This window comes from Rhynchophorus ferrugineus, unplaced genomic scaffold (genome assembly GCF_030347505.1).
Source record: "Rhynchophorus ferrugineus isolate W39M unplaced genomic scaffold, kcgeb_rfMv2 rfM6, whole genome shotgun sequence".
Classification (NCBI taxonomy): Eukaryota; Metazoa; Arthropoda; class Insecta; order Coleoptera; family Curculionidae; genus Rhynchophorus; species Rhynchophorus ferrugineus.
In genome coordinates this window covers 9,916,787-9,935,234 of record NW_027472585.1, presented here as the reverse complement: position 1 = coordinate 9,935,234, position 18,448 = coordinate 9,916,787, and the positions used below count along the sequence as shown (strand labels likewise).

At 32.5% G+C, this 18,448-nt stretch overlaps 2 protein-coding genes and 1 long non-coding RNA gene across 5 annotated transcripts in view; 2 read left to right on the top strand and 1 right to left on the bottom strand.

Annotated features, from left to right (window-relative positions):
• LOC143199141 (ATP-dependent DNA helicase Pif1-like) overlaps positions 1–18,448 on the bottom strand; it is a 346,278-nt gene that overhangs the window by 261,122 nt on the left and 66,708 nt on the right. The gene's annotated exons all lie outside the window — the stretch shown is intronic.
• Positions 2,544–4,917, top strand: LOC143198339 (uncharacterized). The gene is made up of 5 exons (XR_013006198.1): positions 2,544–3,340; positions 3,403–3,642; positions 3,701–4,020; positions 4,099–4,466; positions 4,538–4,917. It is a non-coding gene; the product is annotated as an uncharacterized LOC143198339 (long non-coding RNA).
• On the top strand, positions 5,476–17,909 carry LOC143197990 (uncharacterized). Of its 3 annotated transcripts, XM_076406885.1 has the most exons (4): positions 5,476–5,702; positions 7,457–7,627; positions 15,028–15,702; positions 17,165–17,909. In XM_076406885.1, exons 2-4 carry the CDS (start codon positions 7,625–7,627, stop codon positions 17,900–17,902), a joined length of 1,416 nt encoding a protein of 471 aa, XP_076263000.1. In that variant the 5' UTR covers positions 5,476–5,702; positions 7,457–7,624; the 3' UTR covers positions 17,903–17,909. The 3 variants fall into 3 exon arrangements, with proteins under 3 accessions (XP_076263000.1, XP_076262999.1, XP_076262998.1); XM_076406884.1 differs by lacking the exon at positions 5,476–5,702 and having other exon boundaries at positions 7,376–7,627; XM_076406883.1 differs by lacking the exons at positions 5,476–5,702; positions 7,457–7,627 and adding an exon at positions 11,993–13,865.

The window sequence follows — 18,448 nt, the reverse complement described above, 5'->3', positions numbered from 1 at the left end:
GGCAGATTACTTTCCCCTATCAACAAATCATGCAGCTGTAGCAAGTACAATACTTTCTCAAATAGCTACCATATCCTTAACCCTTTTCAGGATTAATAGTATGTACTCTTTTCCTGCATTTCTGCAATGGCTATAAATTGGAAGATTAACTGAAATAACTTAAATTTATAACTCTCTCTTACCTTGTTAAAATTCAATTGTATGGTATTGTTCTGGTATTCAAAGTGGCTACTTGTACTTGCTTTAATATTGAAGCTTATAGCATTCTTAACAATAAAAGTACTTATAGAGACAGACTCAAGTCAATTTTTTGCCCGTAAATTTTCTCGCCTTATCTTACCCTACCTAAAGTTAATTCGCAAGAAAATAATCACATCGATACTTTGATGGAAAATACTACATTGATGATTAATCCTTATAGAGTTGTATATAAGCTTCTTGAGTCCTTATTTTCTGAAAAATTCTTTAAGCAATTTTTTTCTTTATCGTCCTGTGGTATTCAACTTTCAAAATCTTACAAATTTTTAAAATATAGATTAGACTGTTTAACATCTATATTATGGATCCGACAAAGATGCTGTCGATCTGATCGCGGCAGATGATCATTTTTGTCATCGGTTTTAGTTGTTCAGCAAATTCGTGGTGAAATGCGTATACCTGTTTCTTTCTCCTGCTACCAAGTGTCTTATTACAAATTTTTAATTAATTTACTTTCACTGCAATATTCAAGTCATTTAATTAATTTATTCTATTTGTAACAAGTGAGACTAAACTTAACTTTGACTCTCCATATATGTAATCCTGTTAAAATGCTAAAATGTTAAATTAACAGGTCTTTTTTTAAGTAAAAAGGAATGTCAAAATATAACTTTCTAAAAGGCCATATCAAACGCTTACCTTTTTTACATTTCATTTGAGGAATGCATAGTACCATACTAAATAGTAAAAAACGTATCTACTCTATTATTATTTTTGGTTTCAAAACAAAACATGAAAATTCATTTCAGATAATGCTGTTAAATATATTATTTTTCTAAAGTAAAATACATCCATAAAGCCAATCCTAGCTGTAAATTTGGCAACATCGACTTCTAGCATTTCGGCTTGAGGCGAGTAGATTGCGCCGACGAATACACGAATAGTGCCGAAAGTAGCCGAATGTTTGGACCACGATGACTTTTAATCTATCCTAATGGAGAGCTGTTCGGCGAATCTTCGCGCATGGTCTCGCGCAGAGCCCAAACCATTCGCTTCGTTCATGTCTATACTCACCATAAGATCCCTTACAAAGTACCTACCAGCGACGATACGCGTGTTTTCTGACAAAAAACGACGTCGAAATCTCGATATGCCTGACCTACGGTAACAGGCCGGCCAACTGTTTTTAAAACAATGGGCCGCATTTGGAAAAAAAGAAAAATCGATCGTACTTCACGTGGCGCGGCCTTGGAACTGGATATCGAGTCGGGAGAATAGCGACGTCGTTAAAAAATTCGACTTTGTTAAACGTTCTTTATTGTCCGGCCGGTATTAAGTTGTTGAATCGCTATATCTGGCGCGGTGAGGTTTTGCCTTTGGCTTCGTCTATGGATCGTCGGAGACAGGTTCGTAGCGGTGATTTTTTTCTTGGTTCGTGGTCTTAAATTTCTGAAAAAGGGTCCTAAAGTATTCTAGTCGCGTCATTATTTCCTGTAAATAAAATTTGTAAAATGGAGCTATATTTATTTATATTTTCTGGATATTTTATTATTTCTTCGAATCGTCGTATATTCCCCATAATTTTTAAATTACAGTGAATCAAAGGTAATCGTATTATGGTAGCAACTGTCCATATAAATTATAACTATTTTACAATCCAGAAACCAACGCCAAAGTGGCTAAAATTTCTGATTTGTAGTTACGATCTATGAACAATTTGAAGTATACATAAACTATACACTCCACGGGAAGAGATATCTGCTGGCTCTTGATGGCAGCAAATCTAATCTGTGGCCTTTGGCTTTTTCTTTATACGCACTAAATATTCATTATAACTGGAGCTGGAGCGGTGAGTGCAGTTTTAATTTATTTATCTGAGAATTCAGTTTAATCCTAACGAGACCTAGTGACAGGACATCGCGCGCCAACTCCCGTGATCTCATTGCACGTTCATTATTTTTAGTGAATGTCATACTTCCTAGCACTGTTATTATTTATAGATAATATCTCTATTATTCATTATAAGTTGCATGTTTGTTCTATGTTGTAAAAATAGTTTATTGACAATCTGAAGCATACATAAATGCTACCAAATGTGGTTGCTGCTGGCTCTTGGTAATAGGGTATTTAGCGTGTTTGCCTCTTTTAGGCTCTATTAGGCTTTTTGCGTTATAACATATTGCACGTTCATTAAAAGATGAATATATATATATATATATATATATATATATATATATATATATATATATATATATATATATATATTTTTTTTTTTTTTTTATATATATTTGCGTTTAAACTTCACTTTAGCGCGTAAGCGCGTACTATTACCCCTAATGGCAAGATCTCGTGCTTCTGCTTCCCTTTATGATCTCACTAGACGTCCGTTATTGTTACGATTATGGTACAGTACAGTATTGAACGAAGCGAACGTTCGGGGTTTGCGCGAAGATTCTGCATAGATTCGGCGAAAATCTCTTTGTTCGAGATGATCGAAATCAATTCATGGGGCGTTCGGGTCCTCTCGGAAATTTTCAAAAATGTCTCCGAAAATCATTAGACGGTTGTCATCGTTTAGTTCGAAACTCTCTGTCATTTTGTTTCTAAGCATACTTTATATTATAGCCACAATGACCTGCCAAAAAAATGTTTTGTGAATCAGTTTTCGATGGTACGTGTAGTGTTCTTTTCTTAAAATTAATGTTTATTGCTAAAATAATACCTACCGGCCAATCATTTTTAAAAGAGTATCAAATTATTTTAAGTATAGTGGGTAGTATAATAAAAAAAGTAAAGATAAGGAAGAAAATACGAATAATATTGAAATTGAACTCGTTTTAAGTTTATGGTAAGAATATAAAATAAAACTCTTATTTTTATACGGCTTTGATATTCTTTTTATAGATTCGTGAAGAGATTTAAAACAGTTACAATTCTGTAACGATTGCAAAATAATCCATAATTACCAGAAGATATATTCAGTCCCAAGAGAAAAAAATGTATATGTGTAAATTTAACTATGAGGTAGACATAATAAAACCTTAAATTAAGAATATTACCTTTATTTGGTTTCACAAAATGTATAAATGGAGTCATCAGGCAATTCATCCGTCAATTATAGGGACCGAAATTATATAAACAGGTATATATTTTATAACTATTTTGAAGGTGACATATTTGATAACTAGGTTTATATTATTTCAGACACAATGGCTAAGTAGTTAGTATGAAAAAATAAGAGTTGACAAGTGCAAGATGATTTGGATGGAAGAGCCACAGTCCTTATAAGATGATATTATGCTATATCTTTTCAAATTCTAAAGTTTTAAAATATATTTGCTAACAAGCATATTTCAAACATATCTTGGAATAAATGAATAAGTAACACAAAAAATGAAATAATAAAACTAGTAATATATATATGCTGTCTAAAGAATAACATAGGTAAGTGACCCTTTTCTTTAAAACTACTGTGTTTATTGAGTTTTACTTTATATTTTAGGTCGAAGATATACTTCTTTTTAGAAAGAAGCTAAGAATGTTAAGTCTATTGCGTTTAATGGGCGGTTATTTTTACATGTTAATAAATAAAATTACTTGGCAAACTGATTGTTGTCATGTTGTTAATACTTATTTTATATGAGATTATTATTTAACATCTTTTCTGTCACAAGTTGTGAAATACTTTTTCCACATTATTTCACAAATGTTGTACTATGGAGAGTATCAATAAATGTAATTCCCTTCAATGAATGATAAGAAAAACAATTCATAATTTTGAGACGTTTTTTGTAATTACCATTTACAAAATAGAAATCAAAGGTAAATATTATTTGAGATACCACAATAAGATTCCTGCATGTAAAATACAAATATTTTAATTTTTCGTGTTTTTTAAAGTTCGCTCAAAACTGTTGGCTAGATCAGCGGTTCCTAGAACTGCGTTCTGTTCATCGCCAAGCGCTGACGGTCATTGTGGCGAACACTGGAACTAAGCAAAGTGCATGCGCACTACGACTTTGAACCAATTTTGAAACCTGTTCATCACGAATGTTCGCCGAATTCAGTTCTGCACATGCGCATTTTCAATTTTCCCACGAAATCCGCCTCAAATGCTCAGCTCTGTACCCACCATTAGATTATAAGCTGGTATGATGTGCGTTCATACCGTAAAGCCATAGAAGTCAAACTGAAGACATGCTATCTGCCAGGAAGGGATTGAATAGTGAAATAAATAGGCAAAGATGCAATTTTATTTAAAAATTTAGGTAAAGAAATTATTATGTTAATCAGCTCTTTAATGTTGGTGTATTTACTTCTTTTGTAATATATATTTTAGATGAGAAATATGGATAAATGATAAGGACTATATGAATACATAAATGAAGTAATGAAAATATGCAGGAGATAAAATGAAATTAACTACATAATTTGCATAGATAGAACACATAGGAAAATAGAAGAAGAAGTATTTTAATTAATATTATATATTATACCAGCGACCCGCCCCGGCTTCGCACGGGTGCAATGCTGATACTAAATTAAATACACTACAGAAAAAATATGAACGTTGTATATAAAAACATAGCGGCCCGCTCCGACTTTGCACGGGCATAAAATATATATGCCTATGTCACTCAATGAAAACATGATTAAAATCGATCCAGTATTTTTGATTCATTCATTACTGCCCTTGGCCTGCACGCATTAAATTTGGAGTAAAACAATTCCTCTTCCCCTATACTTACTATGAAGATTTCCTGCTATCTTTGGAATATCTAAATTCATACAATTTTTATTACATTACACATTTTTAAACGCAAATTTTAAATTTGTAATATCTCCGAAAATATTTGTTTAATTTACATGCTGTAAGGAACCATATTGATCTATATTAATTGCACACTGTATTTAAGGTACTTAATTCGATAAGGATTAATGCCGTATTGCTTAAAATAGTTTCGTAAATAAGCCATTTTCTCACGTAAAAAGTAAACAATAAAAATGGTTAATGTGGGTTATTCCTAAAAGATAAACATATACCATCGCGGACTTTTTTGTAGACCTTTTTATGGCGTACAATACTGTAGTACATTAATTTGATCTAACTCGTAGGGTTAGGCAGCGTTTTTGCTAATTGCTAAATAAGCCTAAAAAAATAGGTTAATTTACGACATCACGTTAGAAACCTCTAAAATTGGCAATGTTGCCTTAGTATATTATACATGTATTATACATATAAACCTTCCTCTTGAATCACTCTGTCTATTGAAAAAAACCGCATCAAAATCCGTTGCGTAGTTTTAAAGATTTAAGCGCACATAGGGATATAGGGACAGAAAAGGCGACTTTGTTTTATACTATGTAGTGATATATTTCTGATGTTATATTGAAAAGACTGTGAAAATAATACACCTTTTACTCTATTATGAGAAAAACGTGATTAATTTTATACATTGTGGTCGAGTTCCGACCACAGCAATATCACTAGTTTAAACAATCAGGTAAACAATATTGTTAAGCATATTTAATTATTCACGAAATCGAGAAATAAGGAAACTAAGACTTGAGATGCTATTCATTTAATTTAAATGAGCATGCGCTCAACTAGCCAATCATATACTACATCTTGTTCGCTTCCCTGTAGTCTCTAAGCCGTACGGGCGTGAGCTTTTCGTGGTGACCTTTGGCGAAGACACGAACCGACGTTAAATTGGCCGTTGGGCGACGATCAATTTATTCAGGAAGCGGAAAAACGGCGGTGGCGGGCCAATAAAAATGGCCGACTCTCGAAACGGCGTTAACGATGACAGGCACGAAAACGAGATAGGTCGTTTATTCCAAGTTTTGTACCCGAGTGGTGATTTATCACCAACGGAACAAAATATATAGGCTGTTTTAAATGTACATATTTAGCCGCAATATCAAACCGACCGGTCTGTTTATACTTATTGAGGTTTTACCTTATCATTGAACAAATTTGGTTAGAAATGGAATACATTAAACATAACTTTATACAGATTATTTCTCTGTTTAATTAACTACTATATGTAGGTTTAAAATAACTATCGAGCTCTTACTTCTTCAAACTCACATTACACAAATTTGTAAAAATAAATATACTAGGTGCTTGCATTACTTTGATCAGTTGGTAAAAACAATCACTGTCGCATAACTTAAACTGCCTATTAAACTCGAGGGTTTTAATGTCAATGATAGGCATGAGAAAAATTCAAAAGACTTTTAATTACGAAACTTATTGAATGAAAACCAAGCTTAAGCTCTCTAAAATATTTCGACCAGTTGATGAACAGTATGTTTCTAGACATTTACATGGGGTGGTATAGATCGTGGGAAAGATTTAGTTAAGAGTTTCAGCTGTTTTTAATCAGACTATTTGACCATACCGTGTTATATCTTAACTTGGTGTGCAGAATATAATAATCAGTTAGGTTATAACATTTTCTGGTTAAATATTACATTACATGAAGTATATAATGATCCAGATCTTCCCTCTTCTCTCTTAAACCAAGTACTGCAATTCTCAATTCCATCCAAACTTTTCCAGAGACAGTAATCCGGATCTCCTTGAGCAATTTATAATCCTCCTGAGTGATAGCTTGACTAATTGACTTAACCCATTTTTTTAAAACTTTCTTAGAAGTTAAATTTACATTGCTCTTAAGCTTACCATCATAATTTTAAACATTACGTCCTATAGATCTTAAACTTCATCTATAATTGCCAATCTTAAAACTGTCTATCAACAGCTCACTAGAAACATAACTTAAAAAGGTTTCATTTGAGTGAAATTCCATGAGCATTTTATCAACTATATTGATTACGTCCTTATAATCGAATTTAAGAATTGCTCGATATAATCAATGGAATTAAATGTTGTGGTTGTTGCAGTAATAGCAACAAATTAGATTTGTTTTGTTCGTAATTTTATTTTGTGTATATGACACAAAACTATATTATTTTGTATAGTTTGTGCTCGGCACCGACTTCAAACTGATCAGTGGGTAGTAGTTAAAATAATATTATATTGTAAAAATAGTATTGTTAAAATAAAATAGATGAATACATTTAGTTAGGTATTCAGCTAAATTCTGTGTATATAATGAAATATAAAAATCGTATAGTAGATAGGTTAAATAAGGTTTTTGCCTAATTTTATATAGTTATTACAATTATTATTATGTACATATATTATTTTGTGTTAAAAATCCAAATTTGATTATTTTTTACTTTTTAGTGAGTTCCTTATTTATTTTTTGAAGTCCGTTCAATTTTTTATTACAATCGGTAGGCCAAGTAAAGATGTAGCCCGCATGAGGAAATATAGGAATACGGAAACAATGATTGAAAATAAGGAGTGCTTCAAACTACGGAACGAACTGAACGGCTTTTGTACTGAACGACTATGGTAAGTAAATTCTTACTAAAGACTCCTCAAAAACCCCCGACGGGTATAGCAGTTCGGTCGCTGTCTCACCATCAGCTTACCTAAATTGAGGGATTGTGTCTTCCACCATATCAGATCAGCAATAACATTATACAAAAATATCTGTTTATTTTAGCTATAGAAATATGTGGAAACATTGTACTAGCCTTTGAAATTTGAGGCTTTCTCTCGATTTCCCCGGATTCCACTATCAGATCCTGACTTGTCTCCAATTGGGCCGTCTCGAAAATACATTCTTTTGAATAAAAAAATAATTTTGAATATCGCTCCACAATTGACGCAGAACTCGGTGAACATTCATAAAAAAATATGTAGTCAAATATAGAACTTCCTCCTTTTTTTTGAAATTTGTTACAAATGGATTGATTCATTTATTATGAATCTGCAAAGTTGCTGGAAATATCTAAATACCTTGTAAACCGACCACTCCTGTTAATGTGGAATTTTAGTACAGATAATCTATACTGGGGTGAAATATTTGCAAATGCAAATACGGGAATAATCACAAGTAGTACAAAATATATAGAATACGCGGGTCGCGGTAGCGGGTCCGATAGGTCTAATGGAAATAGAGCCTAAAATATTATGTAACCCCGATCTAACGGCTATTACTGGTTGCTTGATTAAGGCGTATATTGTTTTATTGGAATTTACTTATTTGTAGGCCATATTCCACAAAATTTTTGGGCCTAAAAGTCTTCCCGCTTATAAGATTTAGTAATAAAGAGAAGATTGGTTGTTTTATTTTACGCCATTTTTAAGTTTTTACATCTGTATATCAATTAAAATATTTATATATAATTATATATACTTAAGTATTTATATACTTGTTCATATTTTACAAAGTTCGTTGTACTGTTGAAGTGACTTAAATTATAAATAACTAATTAAAACAAATACATAAAGTAATTTGACTTTATAGTATAATTCTGTATATCATGATGCGAATATTGTTATATATTTATTAGTGCATTGACTATAAAATTAGCTTAAATTTTTGTGATTTTTGCGTTTTTGATTGATATTGTAAAGGGCGGCACTGTTGTCGGTCTAAATCGCGACCAGTGGTGTACGCGGTCGTAAATCGGTGACTTAGAGCGGGCGTTGTTTCTCTTTCATAAGATGTATCGGGGTTATAGATAACGGCAGCGAAATGAAAAATGCCATCGCATCGGGCATAAACTCTACCGAGAAAATGGCTATCTGGCTGATAGACCTGCACCGTTGGCGTTTAGCAGAAACGACCTCGTCGAAGAATCTGTGTCAGATGGTTCTGGGAAATGTCGAACAACGTTGTCGAATTAAAATGGACTATTGGAGATCAGAAAATGTCTGACGTCCTCTAATATATCGTTCGTTTACTTTTCTGTGTCAGGATACATAATTATTTATCAACTTTGGTTATTAGTAGCTGTGACGATGATATAATTATTAGAGGAAATAAACACAGGTACTATTTAGAGCATACATACCTTTAAAAAGTTTGGAAATAACAGTTGAAAAAAACTTACCGATTCTTTTATAAATATCAGGCAATCATAAAGCCAATTTGGACCTATGGGGTGCAAATATTGGGTTGTACTAAAAATTCAAATCAACGTTGCTAAAACAATATTCTTCGATTAATTACCAATGCATATCGCTACGTAGTCAAAGGAGAACTGCACGATGCCCTGGAAATCAATTGAACTTGCGAAGTTATCCAAGATTTCGCCTTAAAATACGAAAGAAAATTACTAAATCATACTAAAGCGGAAGCAACAAATACTGAACTTATATAAAGTGTATGCATTTAACACTTTTGTAAACTGTAGCTTAAGTTATTATAATTTTATAATTGAGAAATACATATCGATGTATTTCGCACTCGTCTTGCTTGTGAGTTAATCCAAGTACAAATTAAATGTAGTAATTAATATTATATACGAAATCATATCTATATAATTAGAATAGAAATTATATCGATATAAGAAAATTCTGAATGGCATTGTTGACGAATTACGTAGAGGGCCCCTGATAATCGAGGAGGATATGGTATCAGGACCGAGCGATGGAAATACTGAAAGTACATTTTTTGGATACAAAGGCCGGCGCCTTGACTGGAAATCATACAGTTTCTTAGAGCCTCTATAAGAACATTTTATTGATATAGTTTATAGATGAATGTTATTGTAATCACCATTATAGTACCTTGTATAATATCAAGATAGTGATCATTATAAAGTTTTGTTGAATTTTTGTATTTTATTTCCCAAGAACTACAAGTATTTCTTATGCCTACGTTCTTTTCTATTCTCAAATTTGGTAACCATTTTTCATTAAAATTGTTTACTTTGGAGATAATGTATTTTTCAATAGATAGCATGAAAAGAGCTGTTAAACTATCATCGGTCATTGAATTTCTGAGAAACGTTTTGATGCTCTTTAGTGTTGAAGAATACCTTTTGACCTCTGATGTTGTCATGTGAATTGTTACCACGATTGTTTGCTTTCAAAAATTATAGGTAATGCACCGTTTAATGTTCTATAATCATTTCTTGATTAGACAACTGGCAGTTCAGTTCGTAATCGTTCTCTATAAATGTTATACAGAAGGAACATACGAGAGTGAGTTTATCCTCAAGAAATTTACCGTAACACTCTCTGAAGTATTTTGAAAAGAAAAGTGATGCAACTACTGTTTGCTCTTTAAAATGAAGTCGATCTTTTGATCAATTTATTATAACATCACACACCTCAAAAGCAGAAATTCGATGATCAAATTGACAGTCTGGATAGTTGCGTTTACTTGCTGGTGGCTCATGGCTTATTATATCTGATATTTCACTAATTATGTTATCAATATTATTTCGAATTTGTATAATACTGCATTCAAAATTATCGTAAGTGATAGAAAATATTTTAATATTTTAGTGAGATTACATCATTATTTTTTTGGAACTTTTTTTTTGTTTTTTGGTTGTAGCTCAATAATTGTCATTTTTTTAATAGGTGGATTATGTTGCTGATAGCTTTTTAGGTGTCTCGTTGCTTTCCATGATGTATAATCTGTAGCCTCAACTGATTCCATATTTTCCAAGTATTCTTAAATTTCTTGCTTTTGTTCACTTTGGATCAACTCTTTCAGCTCTTTTATTACTGTATAGAGTTTTCTGCACTTCTTACTCTTTGGCAATTCTTTCCTAGAATCCTTTTTTTTGTTATTTCTTCCTGCATTGCAGATGATACTTAATAAGTTTTCTTGTAGATGTTCCACTGTTAGTGGTCGCGTACCATGCTGCCTCCTGTATATTTGTTGTAAAGTTTACTGCTGATATCTTCATATTAATTTTCGTTTATTAAAAAATTGGTAAATTTAAATATGTTATCCTGTCTATGCTTCCTTCAAATAGTTGTCAGTTAGTTCTATTATTACACATAGACGGTGGTTTATTTTTGACGGTGCTTAATAAAACTGTAATTATTACAGGAAAATGGTCAGTAGATTGATTAAAACTTGTATCAATATTTTTGGTAAAACAAAAGTATATAATATCGAATTTTTGTTAGAAATAAATTGAATGTTTTTTTCGAATATCCTAGGTCCTTCGTGCTATGAAACAAATGAATAAAAACAAGGAAGAGAAAAAAGTTTATTCTTAAACTTAGTAATACGATGCTTATAATTGGGCTATATACTATCCCGGTATTTTATAAAGCAATAGTATTATGGATTGCTGGTACGCCCATGGATTAGATGATCGACATCAACCGTCAGAAAACCGCGAAAAAAGAAAACTCGTATATAAGGAAACTGTCTGTGGCTGAATCGGACCGCGAATTTACCGGCCCCGATCACTTAACAATTTTGAGCAATTTCGTGTTATGTAATAATTCAGACCTGATGGATAACGTCAATCGGCAATTTAAACCGTTGCGCTGCTTAAGATGATTTCGAAATTCGAATTTAAACCATCGATGATGAGCTGTTCAGCTGGAGGTACAGTGATTTGCATTGGTGCAGTACGATATCGGATTTTCACAATATTATTTTTAAAGCCGATTTCTCCACTTTTAATCAATCTATTTTGGCATATAGTTAATCCAAAGTAGCAGTGAACCTATATAATATCTATTTAAGACGTTAAAACGTCGCATTAACTCTGAGTTTTAGTTTATTTTGGCTTTGACATATAAAAAAATTGTGGTGTAAATAAAATAATGAAACAAAACATCAAATATATATATATATATATATATATATATATATATATATATTTAACATTATAGTATATATAATGCATATATTATCGAATAATTTAAACTGTAAAGATAGTACGTAGTACGTAGATAAAGACAACGACATTGTCATCAACGAATCTAACTCCATTAAAAGACCAGTAACCTCAACCATTTCGTGTCTCCAATGTCTCTACAGACTATGATCGGCAAACTTCAAACCAAAAAAATCTCCAGGTTTCGACAGAATATCGATTACCTAGTTAAAAAAGCTCTCGCTCAAGCAGTTTCGGTTTAGTATATTGGTAAGCTCAGAGGCAGTCACACAAAACCTGTCCAAATTGTCACTACAGGGCAAGTCTCCAGACCTCGACCAGGTATGCGTCATGTATTCCACCGCCTGATTTTAGGCCAGAACAAACAAAATAGTTTCTCGGTTAGAGTTGTTTTATTATATTTACATGGAACTCTTTTCTACACCACCCATTAAGTAGAGTTCTAGAAGCGTTTTTTTATGTAATACCCCTGGAGGCCCAATCCATCTAATTAACAATTCTATGTCCATGTAATGTATTTTACTTTCATTAGAGAACATATTTTTCTTTTTATGTTGGTTTGGTACGTTGCTTTTTACGTCATTGTCTATGTACACTATTCTTGTTAAAATTAGATTTAATCACTGAATACTCCCCAATGCATTTACAATATCTACATGAAATTTAGCCTAATGTTCATATATAATTCTGAACAATTACACATATATCTATGCACAGAAATCTTTCACATCTTACAATACGAATTTTTATAGTTTTCCAATATTAATTATATTCCCACCTTTAGTTGTTTCCACTCTCATCGCCTTGTCCTATTATCAGCCTTAAATCATAATCCTATATCCAGAAGCTTTCGTTCACTCACTATCACATTAGGAGCCACTATTGAAGTCAGCAACTAAGCTGTAAATTTCCAATCCGACACTAGTTCACTATTCCACCATTTATCAATTTTCTTTTCCGTGTCTCTGATGGAGTTCATCTGATCCGAAGGAAGTAGACAATCCTTTCCACATATCCAAACAATGCTTGTCTGTATATCTTCCTCGGCTTCCATATCTACTACATTAATTCTTCGCTACATCCCATAACAATTCGATTTGATTGAATTTACAGTAATAGGGAAGAAGATGTTACATTCTGTGGCCATATTATTCAGTCATTTGGTCGACTGTGAATCTTTTAGCATTCCTAATTCTAAAAATGTCATTTACATAAAACACAATTAACTATTTCATTTATATCTACCAAGTGACAGGTAAACAGAGATAGGGCAACCAGAGTAATCAAAAATATTAAAAAGCGGTTTAAGATTTATCAAAATAAGCAAAACTTTTGCCGGCTTAAAACTTCTTATAACTAAAGTTTTTCAAAATATTGCAGACATTTGACAACCGAACGAATTTATTTATATTTGACACTGTATATTCTTGAAATAGATGACTATCTGCTCAATGTTTCGTCTGTATAATATTGTCAATAATGACACTCTATGATAATGGCACTTAATGTCATTAATGTCACCAAGTGTTATGTTCACTAATTTAGAATCCTAATCATTTTTTGTTTTATTTTTTTTATTTTCCTTTATCGTTATGAGTCAACGGGATCTATTTACGTCCCTTTCGAATTTGGTCAAATCCAAATCGGAAGTTGTAACCAACGAGCCCTCTGACAGCCAAATCATCGATGTGGCGAGTGAGAAACCAACCGACGATGAACTCAAAACTGATTTCTTCGAGAAATTCGTACCGGAACCTAAATCCTACGGATCCATAGAGGGTATGCGAGAGATTGAGGAGGATGGTGATGGTGAGAAAGTATCTTCGATGCAGGAATTAATACCTGATCAAGAGGCAATTGAGACCACTCAAAAGTTAACAGATCAACCGGAAAAGGATTTATCTGCCGATGTGGAGGATGATAAGGTTATTATTTAATCATTAGAGTTTCGACATAGTTTTGTCAAGAATACAAAGAAATTTCTCACATAAAGGTAATACAACGTGTGGCAAAAGCCCCGCTACCATTTTGATTGCCTATAACATTACTAAAAGAAAATATAAGTAAGTTTGGTTTTCATAAAAAGTATATTTGGTTTTTACATTTTTTCCCTCATGATTGAGAAATTATATAGGCTGAATGGTAACCGCCATTCGTTATGCAACTTTCAATTTGTTAAGGCATTTTTCATGACATCCTGAAACATCTGAGGCTGAATTTCCCAAATTTGTGTTCCCCAAAACCAAGTGTTCTGTTTATTTATCCGGCCGCTGAAAAGAAAATAGGTTTCACCGCTCATTATTAATTTATAAGAAAAATCTTGAATTTCACCAGACCGACTTAGGGTTGCATTATTGTACTAAACTCGCTGATCAGGTTTTTTCGGTAGCAATTTTTGGACTAATTGAATTTTATACGGGAATATTTTCAAGTCAGTTTACTGGAAAGTCTTGGAATTGATGTTTCTGGATACTCTGCAACACTATGGCGCACCAGAGCCACATTTTCAGCGTTACGAGACGCTCGTTGTCTTCCAGAACGAGGCCTGTCTGCCGTCGTACCGTACTGTCGAAAATTCGCATGTGAGGCATTAGATTAGAATATTTTTGACGCTATTTGCGTTGAGTGGCAAAAATGGAACGATTATTTTCAATAAATTACTATATTTGCTCGTTCTTGTAGCGTATATTTCTCCATAATAAAATTTGGACGTCAACAAAACACAATGGTTAAAGCAAAACTGAGCTAACCGCTACAAAATCAAGATGGCGCGCAATCAAAATGGTTCTACTTCCTACTTTTTGCTTCTATACTTATTCTTATATACCCTTTACGTTTGAAGTACCTTTCGAAGATATTGATTGAACTATATTAGGTTTTATAATATTTAAGCCAATAAAAGTGAAGAAATAGTACAACCTCTGTAACTTAATATTAAATAACCACTTCTTTCAAATAAATATTAGATGTTAATAGTCTGTAATGTCACATTGCATCACCAACGTATTAGTATTGACAATATGTTACGTAACAAAACTAATGAAGATATTTTCAACAGTTTTGTAACAACTCCTTTACTTTTTATAGGTTTCAACTGAGGAATATAATATTCAGGCCCCTATATCCGAAAAAAGAAAAAGCACTTCTTACGACATATTAGGCGCAAGCAGAATAAAAGCATCCGAAGCCGACATTGAAGCCTTTTTCGATTTAGCACCAGGCGATAATCAACCTCTGTTCAAAGAATTTGAAGAATCGGTTGCGGAAGAAGAAGAACAATCGATTCCCGAAGAAGAAGTATCACAGTTGGACCGTGACCCGTACTACGAGAGATACGACGTTATCACTGAATGCATTTTAGTGAATAAAATCAAGAATAACATCCTTCACAAGAAAATATCAATGTTGTTTAAGAGGCGTAGGGTCGAATATTTCTTGAAAGATATAGAGCCACCGCTAGATCTAGTGAATAAATATAATCAGAAATTGGAAGCATATGGAGAAATGATTCAAATAAATAAATCAGAACGTGAGGCTATTGCTGAAGAACTAGAAGTTCTTCGAAAAAAGCGAGACGAAAAACGGGTAGTGGTCGAGAAAATGTTTGGCGGACTTCAAACTAAGGAGGAGTTGGGTTATGGATTAATTCTTGCCAAAACGGGAAGCGTTATCTCCAGCAAGCTCGTAGATAGATTGCTGAAACGTCAGAGGACTCAAATGAACCAAGTATCGACAATGAGATTGAAATATCTTCAGCTGAAAGTAAGTATCTGTACTTTTTATCGCAATGTAATGTTCAACAAATTTTTTTGAAGATCGTTTAGTTTTCTTCATCAATTTTAGAAAATCATGTTAAATGTTCTTTTAAGCCTCATATAGACCAATATCTTAAGTTTTGTAAAACTTAAGCCAATTGTTTCGGATAGAGAATATTATCTAAACTTCTCAAGGGTCTTAAATTAAATTACTTAAAAATATATTTTTGCAAGAAGAACATTGCCAAACACTAGGAATATATATAAATCATCTATAATTTATTGAAATCTCTAACGTATATAGTCCGATACAATGCTGTTAAGTTTAACAAGTTTTAACAGTAATAAGTTTTAGTTTATAAATAATAAGTTTCAACAAGTAAGCCTGCAAAAATAATTCGGTTGCAAATATCTGCAAAAATATTAATTATAATAACTACAGGTTATAAACCGCGAAAGGGTGTTTTAACGCTTTGCTTGTTCTGAGGAACCTAAAATCACTGCTTATTACTCTGTTTAAAAGTACCAAAGCCAGATAGAAGAGCTTACGTCTTTAATTAGTTGTTTCGAACAGGAAGATCATAAGGGGGCCCTTGCCAGTAAAATTCGTTAGAGAGGAGAGTATATTTACTGTCACATATTAAGTTGCGGGGGTTTTAATTGAAAATATTTTTAGCGCATTGCAGCTGCACTGAATACGGACGTAGTACGGATACGGCCATTGAAATACGACAAAAAATAAAAATACATACTTGGATTCACCGAAAAGAGGTGTAATGGACATTGGTTTTAAAAGAATACACTTTTTCAAAACGTATAATAAAATAAAATAAAATAGAAATAATAAAAGAGAAAGAATACTATTGAAATGCGTTAGGGAGTTGCAGTGAGTAAATCTGGTTTTATCAAGAAAGAGGTATACAGGTAGTAACAGAACAAACTAAGAAGGAATATAATGATATTAAAATTACATTACAAGGAAACACAGCATACAGCATACAAAAATCGCACTTAGAACTCATAGGTGGTGTGGAAAATAGGTTCAATGTAAATGTAATAAAATACAACTCTAACCTACAAACTATTATAACTGTATAATTAATTGTAGTTTTAGGTCCTTCGATAATATATGCATTAGATGTGTTATAATGTTAAAATAAATTATATTTGAAAACAGTGTTTTCGTTTAGTTATTTGATTTAGAAGAGATTTAGATTTATTAGATAAGAAAGCCAAAATGAATTTAAATTTAATGCGGCAACATTGCAACGTTTTGACGTCACGAATTTAGATAGCTATATATATATATATATATATATATATATATATATATATATATATATATATATATATATATAGCCCGTTTAAGAAAACAGTGAACTCAGTGAATCTTAATAGTTTATATATAAGAATTTTATAATTACATTTTCGCTGTTAACATAATGATTAAACTCTAATGTATGTTTCAGGAAATGTTGCAAGAGAAGTTTGATCAAATGGAGGTCATCAATCGCATAGGGAGCAAATTCCATCTGGTCGATTACGAAGAATTGAAATCGGACAATCGCAGTTACGCGGACAAAATCGAGGAACGCGAAGAAGAACTGACCAGACTGAGGACCAAGTGCCAGAATACGATTCAGATTCTTGCTCACATGAGGGAGAAAAGCGCCGCCTTAGATTGGGACTTCTACGATCTCCGAAACGAAGTGGATCGTCTGGAAATGATGTACATGGATACTAGGCAATACTTGAACGAAACGAAAAAGAAAAAGGACCATTTTCGGCAAGCTTTCGATAAAGAAATGAAAGAATGCGGGTTGTTGAGTGAGCCAGATCTACTTTATGACATGGAGATGGTTCAGCGTCAGTGTCAGAAAGACCAAGAACAACTGGACGCGTGTATTGAAGAGGTGCAGCTAAAAACTGTTCAAGTAAGAAACCTGAGAAAAAAGCAAACTCAGCTTAGCCATGAAGTACATAAGAAGAAAGATGCAAGAAGATTATCCAGCTTGACGGAGAAGAGCAGTAAATCTCTAAGAACCGCAGCACAGCCCCCGGAGTTGTACTTTTATAAAGGACGAGCATCATTATGTATGCCCGTTATAGATCAAGATATGTTTAAGGATTTGATTACAGTTAAACCCAACCCAAGAGTAACGAATAGAGGAAAATATAATTTTTGTAAAAAAGCTAATAAATCTTAAGTGCTTACTTTTTCGTTTTTATTTTAAAATATATGTTTTCCATTTACTAACATCAAAAATTATGTAATAAATCGTACTATATATTGTATATTGGTACCATGTAGTAAAATAAAAGCATATCTATCTGAATAAAAAAAAGATATCAATCAGCGATTAGAATGGTAACCTTTTCAAATCATATAACTTGTTATGTCAAATACATCTTTAGTCCGTTCCAGAAAACAGTGGACTCACGTCATCTGAATTAATAACGGCAAAATGTGGCATCTACTCTGATTTGTACTTCATTTTGGCATTGACATGCAACAAAATCAAATATAAATAAAATAATTTAACAAAAATACTGTTATGAAATATGATTTCTTTTAGCATTTTGGTAGATCTAATGCATATGTTATTCAAGGGCGTAAAACTACGATTAAATACACAATTACAATAGTTTGATAGTTAGGGTTTTGTTTTATTATAAATACATTGAACTCTTTTTCATATCTTCCTTGAGTTAGAGTTCTATACGCGTTATTTATGTGGTGGTATCCCCTGAAG

What these genes read in the sequence shown, in the direction of transcription:
- LOC143197990 (XM_076406883.1), top strand. Translation starts at nt 13,533, where the DNA reads ATGAGTCAACGGGATCTATTTACGTCCCTTTCGAATTTGGTCAAATCC. An exon ending in CCGATGTGGAGGATGATAAG is followed by an intron (nt 13,866 to 15,027) that starts GTTATTATTTAA and finishes TACTTTTTATAG; the next exon opens with GTTTCAACTGAGGAATATAA. An exon ending in TGAAATATCTTCAGCTGAAA is followed by an intron (nt 15,703 to 17,164) that starts GTAAGTATCTGT and finishes TGTATGTTTCAG; the next exon opens with GAAATGTTGCAAGAGAAGTT.